This window comes from Xiphias gladius, chromosome 22, assembly GCF_016859285.1.
Source record: "Xiphias gladius isolate SHS-SW01 ecotype Sanya breed wild chromosome 22, ASM1685928v1, whole genome shotgun sequence".
Lineage (NCBI taxonomy): Eukaryota > Metazoa > Chordata > Actinopteri > Istiophoriformes > Xiphiidae > Xiphias > Xiphias gladius.
Window position 1 is genome coordinate 27,262,940 of NC_053421.1, and position 16,077 is coordinate 27,279,016.

General features: G+C 41.7%; 1 protein-coding gene across 1 annotated transcript in view; it reads left to right on the plus strand.

Moving 5' to 3' along the window:
• The window catches only part of si:ch211-113g11.6 (uncharacterized protein LOC559008 homolog), a 34,321-nt gene that overhangs the window by 8,941 nt on the left and 9,303 nt on the right, over window positions 1-16,077 (plus strand). Inside the window, exons 3-10 of the mRNA XM_040117765.1 lie at window positions 593-655; window positions 4,015-4,110; window positions 4,447-4,552; window positions 7,611-7,718; window positions 8,123-8,262; window positions 10,052-10,230; window positions 11,369-11,477; window positions 11,731-11,938. Coding sequence (XP_039973699.1) covers window positions 593-655; window positions 4,015-4,110; window positions 4,447-4,552; window positions 7,611-7,718; window positions 8,123-8,262; window positions 10,052-10,230; window positions 11,369-11,477; window positions 11,731-11,938 — 1,009 coding nt within the window. The remainder of the gene's footprint in view (window positions 1-592; window positions 656-4,014; window positions 4,111-4,446; window positions 4,553-7,610; window positions 7,719-8,122; window positions 8,263-10,051; window positions 10,231-11,368; window positions 11,478-11,730; window positions 11,939-16,077) is intronic.

Consider the following 16,077-nt stretch of genomic DNA (forward strand, 5'->3'; position numbering starts at 1 on the left):
TTGGACAAGAGTAACAGTCAAAAAAAACAAATATTTTCAATTATAAAAAACAGCATCAGTAAACATCAAGTCTTGGTGTCAGCCACACAGAATGAGCGTGAGAATGAAAATGAGATTCAACATTTGTAGAGGAATTTATTGTTAAAGGGTCAGTAACCTCAATTATCTACTTTGCAATAGGGAAAACAAGACTTGTTTGAGTGAAGGGCACAATGCTCAGCAGTTTACTTGAAAGGATAAATCCATTCCAATCCATACCTCTTCCTATTTCACTTTCTATTGCTCTCTCAACCTACTGACGGCAACAAGTTCATGGCCATTGTTTTGAGGTTGGTTGAAAGAAATCCTGGGAAATGTGAAGTACAGGAGGCAGGTTGAGGGAAATAAAGGGTACAACAAAACATAACCTACCCGTTTATTGCCAAAATAACCATTTGAATTCAGTGAAAATCACAGAACAGTGTCAGCTAACAAGGTGGATGTTTTCTGTGAGGACTTTGTTTTAGAATCAGTAGCAGGGTCACTGTTTTCATGTCGACATAGAGCAGTGTGAAAGAACTTGGCACAAACCTAACAGTCCTTCCTCCCACAGATCCCAGCGGCATCTGATCAGACTGCGATTGATACCTGCAAGGCAAAGGCTGCGCCACTCGAGGTAGAAACGCACCCACACTGTCAGCACCTCCATCAGCAGTGCAAAGCATTTCCCTCCTCCATTTGTGTATCATCATCGATAGCATCCCGCTTCTCATTACCATCATCGTCATCTTCATCACCATCACCATCATCATCATCACCTGCAGTTTCACTACACTGAGGTTAGTGCCACAAAATTCAGTTTCAATGCAGCTGTTTACACTAGGTCCCTTTTTTGTTGGGATTTCAGAGATTAACACATTCAGATGAACACAGTAAAAAAAATATAATAGATAATAAAGACATAAAAATGTTGATTTATGCAGATGAGATAAAATTACACAGGAGACAACTTCACCTCGAAACAAACAAGCCAATTAATGTACAGATGACTGAGCTGTTAATGACTGAGCAGATCATTTCAGTGAATAATTCCACGAGATTCCATAGAGAGACTGAGAGGATGGTGGGATTTTATTACAATATTCAGCCTAAAATGATTCTAATGCTGTGGGAAAGCTTCAACCGCGTGTTTAAATGCTTCGAGGATGAGGAATAATCTTAAGAAGGTAAGGTGCTGCTTAATGCACTGCTTGTCACAGAAAATAAAGAAACCCGAATGATGAAAAAAGGTCAGGCCTGGCAAGAGAATCCGACGTCTATTTATTTAAAAGCTGTACTTTAAATACCAAAACTATTTTTTTTTACCTTTTTAACATCAGTGAATAATTTCCATATTAACTTTGATGCAATTGTATAATTACAGGAAATTAACTAGATGGCTGAAACTAATTTTCCATTTATACTCAGGGTCAAACTTTGCTGAACAGCAAAATCTGGGAATTAATTTTCATTTATCTATTTGGCCAAATGTAACACTTAACTTGAAATATAACTCGCTGAATTAAGACTTCTTCTGCATAAGCCTTATGTTTAAAACGTTGGTGCACGATTTCACTTCGCTCTCTGAATTCTTTTTCTGAACTGCAAATTCTCCAAAGTCTACAGAATTGGCTTAAGGGGCCGGCTTGTTTTAAGTGACAAAACAAAGGGGGCAGTGTCTTCCCCCGACAAACAAAGCTGAAGATTCCAGAGAGTCCTGCAGTGGCAGATGGTGGAAAATAAAAACGTTCTGAGTGATGTAGTAAACTCCTCCCCAATAAAACAAATGCAGTTTGGAAGGGAAATGAAGCACAGGAGGCAGCGTCCCCCAGTGACAGGCAGCCACCGGGTTTGTGGAAAACATTTCCACTGGAGTGAGGCAGGAGGTTAACAGTAGGTTGCAGATCTAATTTGATAACAGACTGTATTTCCAACAATCTCCACGGCCCCAGTCTCCAAGGTGTGACTGACTGTTTATGCATCTTCAGCTTGTCTAGACCACAAAAAGGTTTCGAAAAGCCGAGCCCAACAGGCGAGTACACCCCGGAGAAAAATGGTACCTAAATCTTACTTTAAACCTACAAGTCATCATCCAAAATGACCCTCAGCTCTCACCAGGGGGACTTCAGATTGCGATTAACTACGGAGACGTTTGCTAAAAAGGCCACTCCACAGATTTTACAGAACAGCTGTAGTCATGAGTACCACTCAACCTATGAAAACAGTTGTATAATTTCCTCTGTAGCTCTAGAGGAGCCTTGTCAGGTCTACAAAAAGAACTCCAGTTATTTTTGGACTTGGGGAATGCATTACAAACTGGGGAATTAAGAGTTAATTAACTGTCCTGCTTTGATTTTGACCAAATGTTTTTCCCACACATGTCTCCCTTTTTTATTGAAGTGAAAAATTAAATCAAATGGAGCTCGATTTTAAAACAGAAGATGTTCACACGTGTATTCTGAACCCTGTTGGCAGAAGCATTCTGAAAAGCCCCAGATTACCGCCAATCACAGGATATTAACGTCCATGCTAACGCATTAAAAATATTATATAAAAATCTCACTTCCTACAATATCTGTACTTGGCAACTACGGTACGGTCATGGTTGGGCTATGGTTGGGGTCAGGCACCTAAAACAATGGCGAAAGTAAGGGAAAGATTGTGTTTACGGTCAATAAAAAGGAGAAGGTCACTGCAGGTCTGTGAGTGGGACAGAAAGGCCGGTCTCCTGCATGGAAGTCAGATCTTCTGTATTTAGGGGACACCACATTGGCAAAGAACCAATGGAAATAAATCGTGAGGTTTGGAATCATTAATTATGGATGTAACTCCAACGGATACTGGGTTGGTAATCTAATGAGCATTGTCCTTTAGCTGCGCCTAGAGCTTCTTGAATGGCAGTGCAGCAAAACAACACAACATGATGCATCAGGAGAAAAAAAAGAAAAAAAAACTGAGACCCGCTCCTCCCCAGTCAGAAATGAAACCACTGAAAGAGACCGGGCTGCGGCTGACATGACCTACTGGCCCCAGCAAGACATGTCCGCAACGACGCAAACTCATCTGTTATTCTGTCAGATAACACGCGTTAAGCCTCAAACCAATCCTTAACCCTAACCCTGCTCTACAAAGCTCCCGGAGAAGTGTGGACAGCCTTTGCAAAATGCCAAAAATCAAACTGTTTCTCAAAAGAACAGAGGTGTACAAAGTAAGAACATACAGACTTGCATACACAAAATAAAAAATAAATACTCAGCCTGCCCACCCGCCTACCCATCCACCTACACATCCACCTTCACACACTTACACAAGCTCTGGCCCTGCTTCTCGGATTTAGTGACGTACTTCTTCTATCTTCAGTCTTCGCTTCCATCAAGATTTGTGATTTGATGGTTTCCTAAAAGGCACTTAGCCCGTGTTTGTTGAAGATGCCCTTTCAACACAAGCGCTGCTACAACCTAAAACCAGAATTTACCCCTCGAGGCTGTACTCAGTATTCATTTTCATGATCCATTCAGCCATGTCTTTGGGAAAGCAGACTATTTTCTGTACTTAATGAATAAGTGATGCATATGGAGTATTGCAGTGCTGAACTGCAGGGCTAAGCCTCCTGTGTGCTGTCTGCCAACAATGTTCGGGGCATGGATGGCCTCTAATTTCTCTTAAATCTCTCTCTCTGAGCAATCCACTTTTTCACTGGTAATCTGTTTTGTGTTGTACTCTTGCTTTGTTTCTCTGTCCCTCTGTTCCAACTTTCTCTCTTCCTCTGTTTGTTTTTCTCAGTCCCTTGGTCGTTCTCTTGTCTTGTCTCTCCCTTTGTGCCGCCCCTTTCTCTCTGATCACTTCTCCATGTACCCTCCAATTTTTCCTCTTTTGCCCCTGTGTCTCTCTGCGTCTTTAATCCCTGTATTACTCTGCCTCAACCGCCCCGGCCCTGCCTCATTATCCGCCTTTGTCCCTCTCTTTTTGTCTCACTCATACCTCTTTTTCCCACAGCTGGAGTGTGATAATTTCATCACAGTCATTCAGAAAGTAAACGACACATTCATTGTATGCGGGACAAATGCTGGAAGCCCCAGGTGTTGGATGCTGGTAAGACTTTCTTGAGAAAAATTCTAAGGAATGATGCTACATAGGTCTCTGCAGCACTGCAGACATCCCACTTTTATTGTTTGCTTCACCTCGAGCCTGAACAATCTCAGAATCGATTGCAATTATTATTTACTTTTTTGCAAAATTATTTCTTCTAATGGCTGGATGAAGGCAGGGAGATATTTATTGCCGTGGAGGATGTTTTTCACTCAACAATGAATATGGTCTTGTAATAGAAAACTCTAAGATGAATAATGTATAAAGACATAGGCCTGTAATAAACTGGGTTAAAAATGCTAGACTCCCTCCAGGCTCAAATGTCTCCTCCCTCTGCAGGTAAATGACACTGTGTTGACTGATGTCCAGGGCAGCGGGCAGATAGCGTCGGCCTCTGACATCTCACCGCCCTACCCTTCGCAGAGGTCCATAAGCTTGCCCGCAGGTAAAAAAAAAAAAAAAAACGCAAGAGGAAAATCCCACGTCTGCTTGCGGGAGTACTATCCGGAGCATTTTCCTGGGAGGAAAAAGAAACAGAGTCTTCCAACAATGGAATCACACATTCTTCATGATTTGATATCAGCAAAGGAAGGCACTGTTCTGAAACCTTCTTGACGAGAAAGACTTTTGCTGTTGTCAGTAAACCTGATGATAAAAGGCCCGAAGGTTGTCTAAAGTAAATGTAGTTATATTAACACAAACTAACCCTGACCTGGACCTTTTTGCGCCCAAACCTAACGAAACCTTAACCATAACTGTCATTTTAGAAACAGACATGTAAATCGTTTTGGTAACAATGACAAACAAACAGCTCAGATCACTCTTACTACATAACATTTACAGATAACTTATAACTTCATTTTATGTTCGAGTATCTATAATGGAATTAGACACGAAACAGGTTTTTGTTTTTGTTTTTTTGTTTTTTTTGTTTTTTTGTTTTAGAGGGAGAATGAATGGAACTTGGTACAACATCTTGCAATCATAAAATGCTGGTATGACAATGCCCAAATAGAAGCGCACTGGCCAACCGTGAAGCACAGTGTAATCATTCCATAAAGCTGTGACAATGAGGCAACAGAATCAAAGACTGAAGTAGTTTTGACTGATTGAAGTCTGAAGATTATAAGAGTAAGTCTCACCATTTCAAAATGCTCACCTTTATTACAAATATCTTGTTTTGGAACAAAGCCACCTTCAACTCCTCGTATTAACTTTGCCCATTTGTGTCGGGGCTTGTGAGTCCTGGGCTCCCAGGAGCGATCTGTCTCTTATTATCACCCTCTGGTCATAACATGCAAATGAGTAGATGCTTTTATCTAAAGTACCTCTCAGTGCTTTAAAGAGCCAGTCCTCCACAAGATAGATGTGTTAGCAGATTTTAATAAATCACGTAGTGCTTGTAGCTATAAGACAGTGTACCCACTCTACCTTGAACAAGACCTGAAACGTAACCCTTTTTCAACTAGGTTTCTTTTTCTTGTTTTTGAGTGAATGTTGAGTTTGTGGGCAAAACTCGTATTAGTGCTTTAAATTTGGACATCACACAATCCTTCAAAGAAGTGAACTGAGGACCATATTTTCTGAGTTACAAACCAAATTTTATCTGTGAGAGTTGAGTAGCTTTTGAATCAATTTTACAATGAAAGGGGCCCCTCTTAGGCGAAGGCTACTGAGTGAGCAAGTCCTTATCTATCAGTGTTAGAGCAATGCTCCTCTTCTTGACAACCAAGTTTAAAGCGTTACTGTAAATTCTAAGGACTTTACAATGTGTAGAGTGGATGGCACCCTCTGTCCTTAGACCTTTGATTTGGGAAAAGGAAAAGCTTCCCCCTCTTGTTATCACTGATACCCCCCAACCGCCCCAGAAAACCTTAACAGGGTGGAAAAAAGAAGAAACGCGAGAAGGCGTAACAACACAGGGCCCATAAAACGCTGAATACGCTCAGCTAGTTGCAATGATGTTATTCCCGTGCCTTAGCAGATCATACGAGTAATTTCTCAAGTGTAAGATCACCGGGGGATCACACCACCCCGAGCGCCAAACACGCAAGAGTCAGCCATCTGCCATTGCGCATTCACATGGGAAAAAAAAAAAAAAAACATTGCTAAAATGGAGCTGTTATACAACTGACTGCACAAACAGAAGGAATTCAGGCACTTTTTTCAAGTTTTTTTTTTACAGATGCTAAAGGATGCTAAAGAGAAAAGGAAGGACGGTGGGGCTGTGCAGCACCAGTAACCAGGCAAACTCTTTGTGGAGTGAAACGTAACACAAGTCAAAACATTTTTTTTTTCGTACCTGTCCCTAGAACCCTCAGTGGTTGTGTTCAGGCTGACAAATTCTTTAAAATAGGATCATGCATCTGCTGCATGTATATGGCCCGCAGGTTTTGTTTACTTCCATTACTCCCCCGGTGCCAAGGTACATACATATAGTATATAAAAACTCAGGAAAACTCAATATCTGGCCACATTTCAACATCCACAGACCACTGACTGTCTGGTATGCCATACAAATCATTGTTTGTGCATACATATTTATTGTTTTCCTCCCAGTATCAGGATTGGTATTATTTAAAGCAGCCATGTTTTGCGGCTCAGTGAAAGCAAGAGAGGTTGTATCACAAAATAGAAGTGGTAGTCCGTGCCTTCTACGCTGGCAAATATTTACCCCTGTATATTTGTCAAAATAAAGACCCACTAATAAAGCTTTATGTTTTGCAAATCAAGCTCCACTGGTCTGAATAAAAGGCAAATGTTGGAGGGTGTAATTCATCAATTTCACAAGGTCACAACACGGGGCTTTGGTGCCTTGCTCCTCTCCACGGGGAACCGAGCTCCTAATTGTGTGATTATCCAGCAGTGCAGAGTCACATTTATAGAGATGTTTCAAATTAAACTGACCTTTCAGTAGTCATGGTGCATGATGAGGGACAGACAAACTGTTTGTTAAACCGTCCAACGCAGATGGATTGTTTGTAGAGACACCCAGAAATTAGCGGGAGGTCAGTTTGTGCTGCAGGATGCTCTTTCAGAAGGGGATAGATCTCTGAGGCAACGAGCCAACCTTTTTGTTTTAGTTGAGCAGAACTGTAATAACGATCACTCCTAATTAAAATGTTACTGCCAGGATTTCAAATGCTTCCCTGCTGCATTGCTACGCAGAAAGAGCTCTAAGTGGAGTTATAAGAATATAGTTATTGGTGGCTGCTCATTGGTGCAGTCGGCTATTCTGCCTTGTTGTCTTCTTCTCTGTTGCACTCCTTTTCCTCCCTTGTTTTTCTGTTCTATCTTTGGCCTCCAGGGCCTCCTTTTTTCTGTCTTTGCTCTCCCTCTCTGTTTGGTGTTCTCTCTCTCTCTCTCTCTCTCTCTCTCTCTCAGTCTCTTCCTCTCCCTCTGAACCTTGTATCCATCCATCACATTCCCTGTCTGCCTTCTCTTATTTTGCCCCCTGTTCACCTATCTCTTCTCCTCTCCATCTTTTTTCCTCGCTGTCTCAGACGGGAGTCTGTATTCCGCTATGTCGTCGGTGGGAGGTCACGCCGGCTCAATACGCCGTACATTTGGCCCCCAGAAGCTCCTGAAGACGGAGAACATTTGGCTGCTGAGTGAGTAGGAGGAGGCAGAGATGCAGAAACCATATAGGTTTAGACTAATGAACATGGAGATGGTGGGTGGTACCCTCTGTAAACCATCTACTATCGTTCCCAAGGGGAAAAATAACATTTTGGTACATTCACTGCCACCGTTTTTATGGTTTGGGTCATATTATTTACATCAGTAAAATACAAATCAGAAACATATGTCATCAGCCATCTCCTCCTTTGTTGATTCTCACAATATTCTTTTTATATACAGGTAATATTAGCAGTATTAATTTAAATAAGGTGATGGACTGTAATCATAAGAGTACACTAAAAGATGATACTGCTTAACCTAAGAGATGTCTTAAAGGTAAATTGGAAACAAAGTGATAATATCGCAACGGACATGTTCAAATCTCATCACACAGATCCGCAGTTTGCTGGTGCAGCCATAATCCCGTCTTTGCAGAAGTTCAAGGAGGAGATCTACTTCTTCTTCAGTGAGCTCAACAAGACAGCCAGGGTGGACGAGGAACCGTACAGGGCTCGCATTGGTCGAATCTGCACAGTAAAAAAAAAAAAAATCACACTCATATGCCTGTGTTTGTGGAAATGTGCTAAATCCAGGTCCTCGCATGCGTTTAAAGTGGTAGTTCCGAACCTTTTTCTACTCTTGCAACCTCTCCTCACATTGCATATATCTGAGTAATGAGCAGTGAGATCACAGGGTGCTTTTTGAGACGGTTCCATCCGAATCATTTTTAGAGGCCTGGAGATTTTGTACGAGTGCGATGTTTCAAAAGGAATTGCTTATGAAATGAACTAAAGGATCGAATGCTTCAAAGTTTGAACAAATCCCAAATGTTCTGAGTGATGGAGCAAAATCCAAAAAAGTGTTATAGTTAAAGTTAGTTTATTTTCTACTTTACATTTTCTCAACATGTTTCCTGTTTTATATACTGTACAGTAAATCCCCACTAATGATGAAGGATTTAGATTTCTGAATGATTTGGAATGGCTGTCTACACTGGGTAGAAAACTTGTAAGCATGTTGGGTTTCTTAACACTCTCCAATCAGTGACGTCAAAGCAGGTGTTTCCTAATCAGCTGTCAAAGGCTAAACGCCAGCTGCTCTGTGACGGATGATTCAGCTCCTGAATTAATCTTGAAAATTAATCACAGATACAGACACCAAAATCAAAAGAGAAATGGTATATAGCAGAAAGGCAAGGTTTCAATGTTTAGTGTGAAGATTAGGTATTTTTTGGAGTTTCTTAATGAACTAATTTAAGGACATTGTGTTATACACTGCCCAACATACACTTCTCTGCTCTCTTGCCAGGAGTTAAATGGGAAGACCAATCTGTTCATCTCTGTGCATTGATGTGTTCATTAGTTAGCTTTAGAAGTGACAACCAGCTGCTGGTTTTAGCTACCATATAGACACGAAAGATGTATCAATCTTCTCATATAAGTCTGTGAATATTTAGAAAATATTTCCCCAAAACCATTTCTTTAAGTAGAGAGATAGGTCCAAGGCGTGTTTAACATAGAGATTGTTGGCCTGAGAGAAACTGTTAGCCTCTGTCAGAAAGTGAAGAAACACAGCTGGTTGTGTGCAGTTGTAGTAAGTTAGTCGTCAGTACATCCAAGAATAACCAGGGTTTTGGTCAGAGTTAGGAAAATGTGCAAAGTTGACACTTTAGGCGAGGACTTCGAAGAGGTTTCAACAGGTCCTAAACCAGTCTCTCCGGACCTAATTGTTGTTAGTCAGTAAAGCTACGAAGCGACTGCTAACTACTTTTTAATCCACAATTTTAAATCCTTATTTCCACACACGTAATATACATAAGATAATGTGTAAATAAGACAGCCTTGGAGTACCTCGGAAGAGACCAAGTAGAGCTAGGCTAGCAACCTCTATCTGCTACCAGGTTTTGTTCTAATTAAGTTACATTAAACACAGCAGTTGCTGTTCATTATATAGCTACATTAATGTGTATGCTAACTGCTCGTTAAACCACTATGTCTTGTGTCCTACTTTGCTAACTGCACAGTGCTTCGGCATTGCTGGAGAGCACCTATAACAAAGCTAGACTAGCTGTGTCCACTGCCTACATTCTTTCGCTAAGCTAGGCTACAGACATCTTGGGAAAATTTCTGTAATGAAACCTCAGAGACAGAACTCTTTTTTTCCCCAAACTGTCAGGGTATTCCTATAAGGGAGGGAAAGGGAGTCCCATTATTCTGGGATATGGGGTCAGTGTGTTTTCAGGGGACAGAGAGTAAAATTCAAAATTTGCAACCGGGCTGCCGAGTAGGATTTTGTTGTCATAGTGCTTGTATGTTATTTCCAGGTGGATGAAGGGGGCATTAAAGCCCTGCTGGCAGACTCATGGACCACCTTCATGAAGGCCCGGGTGATGTGCGGCGCCGGCAACACTCAGCAGCAGTACAACAACATGAAGCAGGCTGTGGTGCTGACGGCGCAGGACAAGAGGGCCGGGGTCATGTACGGCCTGTTTTCCAACGCATGGTGAGCTGGAACATCCGTCTAACTCCACGGTGAAATCAGCTAAAAGCTGAAGAAAAAAGCAGTCACTGGCACTCATCCACCCACACAGCGGCACCTACTGACACACAAAAGCCACGCAATACACACACCCCCACACAGAAGTTTCTCCCTACATCAGATTTTAAGAGAAAGTGTCAGTGTTAGTTTATATTTCATTTAACTGTAACATCAGTTTTCTGTTGGAACACGAACCTGTCAAATAATTGTTTGCAAAGTTTGCAAGGTATCAGCTCCCATACAAATAACAATAATAAATAATAAATAACAATAATACTAATTACAGATTGTGGCGCCATTTTCTGCAGGAGGACATTGCCAAAATGACTGAATTTGTTTCTAATAGTTTACCTCCAGACTGATTACAGCTTGTCCTGTAAATGTATTACTCTCCCTCCGCAAGGGGTCTCAAAGATTAACAGGAAAGCAGAGAAAACTGCACAATTTGTACTGTGCAACGTTGAGTATTTTTCTCTCTCTGCTTTTTTTTTCTTGGGAATTATGATCATTTTTAATTGACGTAAAGATAATTGATCATTTTCAGAGGAGACAAGGGAAACCTCTGTGGATTAACTACTCAAAAATGTAAGACCTACGCAACATTGCGTTGCTTCATTCCAATAGTGTGTGCAGCCAGAAAGCAAAGGGAATTTTGGCCTTGCTTCATTCCCACGACTTTGACTGCTTGACTGTTAGTGTCGATGTATCCCAAAGAGCCAATGCGCTGACCGGCTAGCAACAGCTGCTCTGACTGCTTATGTGTTTCAGCTCATCCTCTGACTGAACTTCAGTTCTTTGTGTTATTTCGCTCCTGTCTCTCTCCTTTTTCTCTTGTATCTGCACAAAATTATCAGATTCACAAAGCCCTGGGATACCTGCAGATGTTTTGCTCAGGTTGAATCGAGCCATCTCCAACATTCGCTTCGCTTTCTGTTTGAACACCACAGTCAACCAAAAAGGAGAGGAACTAGAACATGCTAGGAGTTAGAGATATGTATTGTTTTAGGGCTCTGAGTCAGCCGAGACTTTCTAGCTGTATTTCCCTCAAAACCACTTTCCCTGTATTGCGGATGTAATTACTCCTCTTTCTGCCTCTGTTCAGGGGCAGAACAGTGATCTGTGCCTACTCCATCGAAGATATTGACCAGGCCTTCTCCACGTCTAAACTGAAGGGCTACAGCAGTCCATTCATTGGCAATCGGCCTGGAATGGTAAGAAAAACCAACAAGATTATTTTTTTTCTTTTTTTTTTGTCACACCCATCTGACAAAAACGGCACTGAGAAAAAAAAAACTGCAATTGCGTGAGTCACCCTTTATTTCAGAAGTGAAAGGATTGAAGTGCTATTTTTTCAAAGGCATCAGTTAATAAAAGAGAAGCAATTTTCAGCTCTTTGTCCAAAGGCGTTTTGTTTATTCAAGTCCCCAGCCTGCTCTGAATCGATTACTTCACTTCTCCTCTCAGTGTGTCCGCAAAAACTCGACAGCAGGAGGTCACAATGACATCAAAAACCTGGGGGTGATCAGATACCACCCGGAAATCGAGGATGTGATCCGGCCTGTCGGTGTGGCTCCACTTGACCTCCCCACAGATGATCAGATCACACACACTGTGGCGGACATCGTCCTGGCTGTCAATGACGAGCACTACAGCGTCCTGTACCTCGGAACAGGTGTGTGTGCATGTTTTATGCTCGGATGTAAGTCTATTTTTTGCTGTAAATCAAATGAGCAGATTTCCTTTTTTGGCCATCTTGTTTCAGTACTGAATATGAGACTATTCCGTGCAGTCGCCCTGTTGATAGGAGCGAGGATTGCGGCGAGCAGAAGGTCGACAGTGGAGATAGCATTGCTAGATGTGTGTTCCCAAAAAGAGAAGGAACTTGCCTTGTGCTTTCTTGACTCTCAACTATCTCGACTGGTATCAGAAACCTGTGAGAGGAAACACAAGCAGCTGACCAACCGCAGCTCTTCTGGTCCTCATGGGGCACCTGAGTGGCCTCTGTAGGCCCTACATGTGGTAGCCTACAGCGTAGACTCAATATCTACACTATGACGCCTCGATGCACAGCCTTAAATCTGCCTTCACTTCCTCCAGTCTTTACCTTAACCCCAACACTGACTTTATCCTACACCAAGTTGTGGGTTGGGGCTTGTTACTCAGGGTCAGTTGTCGGAAGGGTCCATGTTAAAGCTGCAGTAATCATTTCTTTTGGCCACAAAAGGGCAGATAAGCTCTAAAATAAAGTGGACAGACAAATATCAACGACAAATATCAATCAAAAAAGTTGCCCCACCTTAAGTTTAAACAAGCAGTTGCCTATTTACATATCCAGGAGACACTGAGCAACATAATCTTCCCACTTGAATTGTGTTTGTTTCTTGTCTTCTTTTCATTCTGGTTTGGTTTCCACCAAAACAAACTGGCCCTAGAACAATAGTCCCCAAGGTCTGGGTCAAAAAAAAAAATCTGGCTCTCTAGCCCCTGGATGTTTCGTTTTCATCCACAGCTAGTGGCAAACTTTGTCTTTCTGCTGTTTGCTGCTTAGCAGATAGCATACAGCTGTTTTATCAAAGCTTTCTCCGCTGAAAACAGCTGCCTGCAGCTGCTGGAAACGGGGTTGATGAAAGGGGTGAGAATGAACCAGGCATGTGGTGTAAAACCAAACCTACGATCTCAAGAGAGGCTAAAAAGCTCTGTGGAACAGAAAGGGCAATGTTCTCTCTGTGTGTTTGAGCAGCCGCTTTCACAGTATACACACAGTCAACTGTTTCATTGTTATCGTGAAAAAAAAATCTGAACGGCTGAAAGATACACTTAAATTCTTGATTTAAGCACTGAATAGTAGAAAGTGGTCACAAATCCATTCTGCTCAAATCCTTGCCCAATGATTCCTGGCCTTCACAAGACTGATTCTATTTGACCAAGACAGAGATGCTGAGGCGCTGCTGTTGCCCATAGCAGTTACTCCAAAAATTGCTTTGTGCCTCAGGGAAATTACCATGGCAACCATCATAAGTCACATGCTCATGTGTGTATGAGTGTCTCAGCACTCTGAAGTTCACCAAAAGTGTCATCTTTCCAAGCACAACTCCTCGCCGCCGCCGCCGTGTTTATGTGCTTGTCAGTCATCGGGATTTTCTGGGTCGGTGCCATTTTTAGCACATGAAAAACAATGTCGTGTTAAGAAAGACGGGGTGATGGCCGCGCACCGTGGGCTTTACTAACCGTGTCAGTAACGGGAGAAAAAGGCTGGAGAGCTATGAACAGCCACGGGTCTCTGTGGTGGCCTAAAAAGAAACTGGAGCAGTTCAAGTCGCAGCTATCTGAGGTCGGAGGAACAGGTAGCACTGGAGATCTGCCTGTTCCACACTGACCGAATGTCAAAAGACAGGCAAAACCACGTGTTGGCTGTCACTCCTTAACATTTCCGCTCTCGTAATTTGTGAAAAGAAACACACTGTACAAGTCTTGCACTCCTCTGATCTCTTTTCATTTCTGGTTTGATCGCACTCCTTTTTCCTCCTGTTCAATATTGCATCACCTTCGCTTCAGGACCCCAGCTATGAATATTCACAGGCTTGTAACAAGTCAAGCTCATCAATCTGCATAGCGAATTTCAAACATGCTCACGTATCTCTGGAAATGATGGAGAGAAGCCCCCCTCTTGAAATAATCCAATCTTTAGTGAGTGAAGCAGACAGACCGCTCATCTTGATGTATAGTTGCATTAGAGCAGTCTAACCCAATCAGAGGGGTAGAAGTGGCAAGAGGGTCCACCTCCAGACCAGGGATGGTGAAATCGAAGCAGATGCATTTTGGGTAGCCGTGGGACATTTCTCTTCCCTGGCGGTGGAAACTCTAATAAATATCCTCCACAAAGACGAGCTCGGAGACACAAACCGCACGGTTAATCTTTGTGCAAGAAAAGGCAACTGGCCGATATTAGTGTGGTAGCCCTGGAGAGTATATATCACTATGAGTGCTCAAATAATAAATAACTATGAAGGGGATGAGCACACCCTCGATGGGGCTCACTCACTTGAAGATTAGTTAAGGCTTGCATTCGTGCCTTATCCATTAAGTGCACTTTGAATGAACTCTGGTGCATTTGTCCTGTTTGCTCTAGTTCATTTAGTCTTCATGAGAAGGTAGTGATTCAACATTTGAGCAGACCAGCCACAAGACGTGAATTCAAAAGCTAAATATATTGTACTTTTCTTGGCTTGATTTGTCTGCTGATCGTAGCAGCCACGTCCCCCCCGTCATGCCTCCTTCATCTGATTGTATTTGCCAAGCTGTTACGTGTTGGTGGGAACAGCGTATTGGATCGGAGCTCAACAGCTGTCCACTCGGAGATCCTGTTGCTCCTCTAAAGGTTGGACCTCATTTAAATTTCGGGTGGCCTACTGCTTAAACGTCTTTAAGTTAAAAAGGCGGTAAATGTTAAAGCAAGAGACAAATAAATTATGAGATGGAATATAATAGGTCAGACACATAGTTAAAAGTAAACCACCAGTTTAGCATTGCACTCCGGACTCATCACCGGACAGTTTAAAAACCAGAGATAGTCTCTTTTTTTTTTAGTGTTCTTTCTTGTCAAAACCTAGTGACCAAATTACCCACAGTGCAACTTGACCTCGGACAGATTGGTTGGAGATTCGGGTGTGTTATGCTGGTAGCGTGTAGTATAGCCTTAAGCTGCTAGCCTCAAGCACAGATGAGGAGTGGGGTACAGAGGTCTGGTAAGATCACTTCTTCCTAACTTAACACCCCCAGATTTATGTCATTGTCAAAGTGACATCACTTGAGGAAATTTTTCATATTTCGCATAGATGCCTTTGGAGCCACAAAAGGTTTTACGCAGCCGTCTTTGTTTGTTTGTTTGTTTTTTGTGTGTTTTTTTGTGTTTTTTTTTTTTTTTTTTTACAAATGCAGTAGTACTCCAAGACCTGTAAATGGTATTTGAGGTGTAAAATTAGTGGAGTTGCCCTTTAATCCCTTTAGCCCCATGTAAACAATGTGGTCTAATTGAGATCAAGATCTCTATTTGAAGAGACATGCGCACAACAGTAAACGCACAAACACACACAGTATAAGCATAGACAAACAGAAATGTCCAACAACAAGTTATTTAGACAATAAAAATTAGTTCCACATAATGAAAACAATTAAAAGTAGCTTGAGTATAATGTTTCAAAATGTTTTAAATTAAAAATGTTTTAATTTCAGTTTTTTTGGAACTTCTTCCATTTGTAAATTCCTTTTGTAAAATCAATTAAATACCAAAAACTCAGATTTAAGAGTCAATATTTCAACACAGGGTAATTAAATAAAATGATTCTATTGGCCAAATTTGACGTGTTTTTGAGTTATTACATGATATGATTGATTACATATCATATATGTTTACTTATAATAACCAAATTATCAGTTGGTTTTAATTAAACGCTGATGAAAGGGTAACTCCCTAGTGTTCATACTAAGTCACTAAAAGAGTTTTTAGTAGTTTTTAGGACAGAATGAACTGAACTATAGACATGAACGCAGCCATTGTTTTTAAGTCTTGGTTTAAAGACTCAGGCTGTAATTTACAGATAAAAAGCACCTCCCACCATCATGAGTAGCTTTGTTTCCCTGCAACAGATTCGGCTGATCAAAGCAAAAAGTCTTTGGCCCCTCATCACTTATAAGCTCAAGTAGAGTGACTGGACTGTGGGTGCCAAGTGCCGTGGCACCTTGATGGTGGCTGTTATGAAAGTAGAGAATATTACTCATCTAATTTCCTCTCATCTAATTTCCCCACCCACA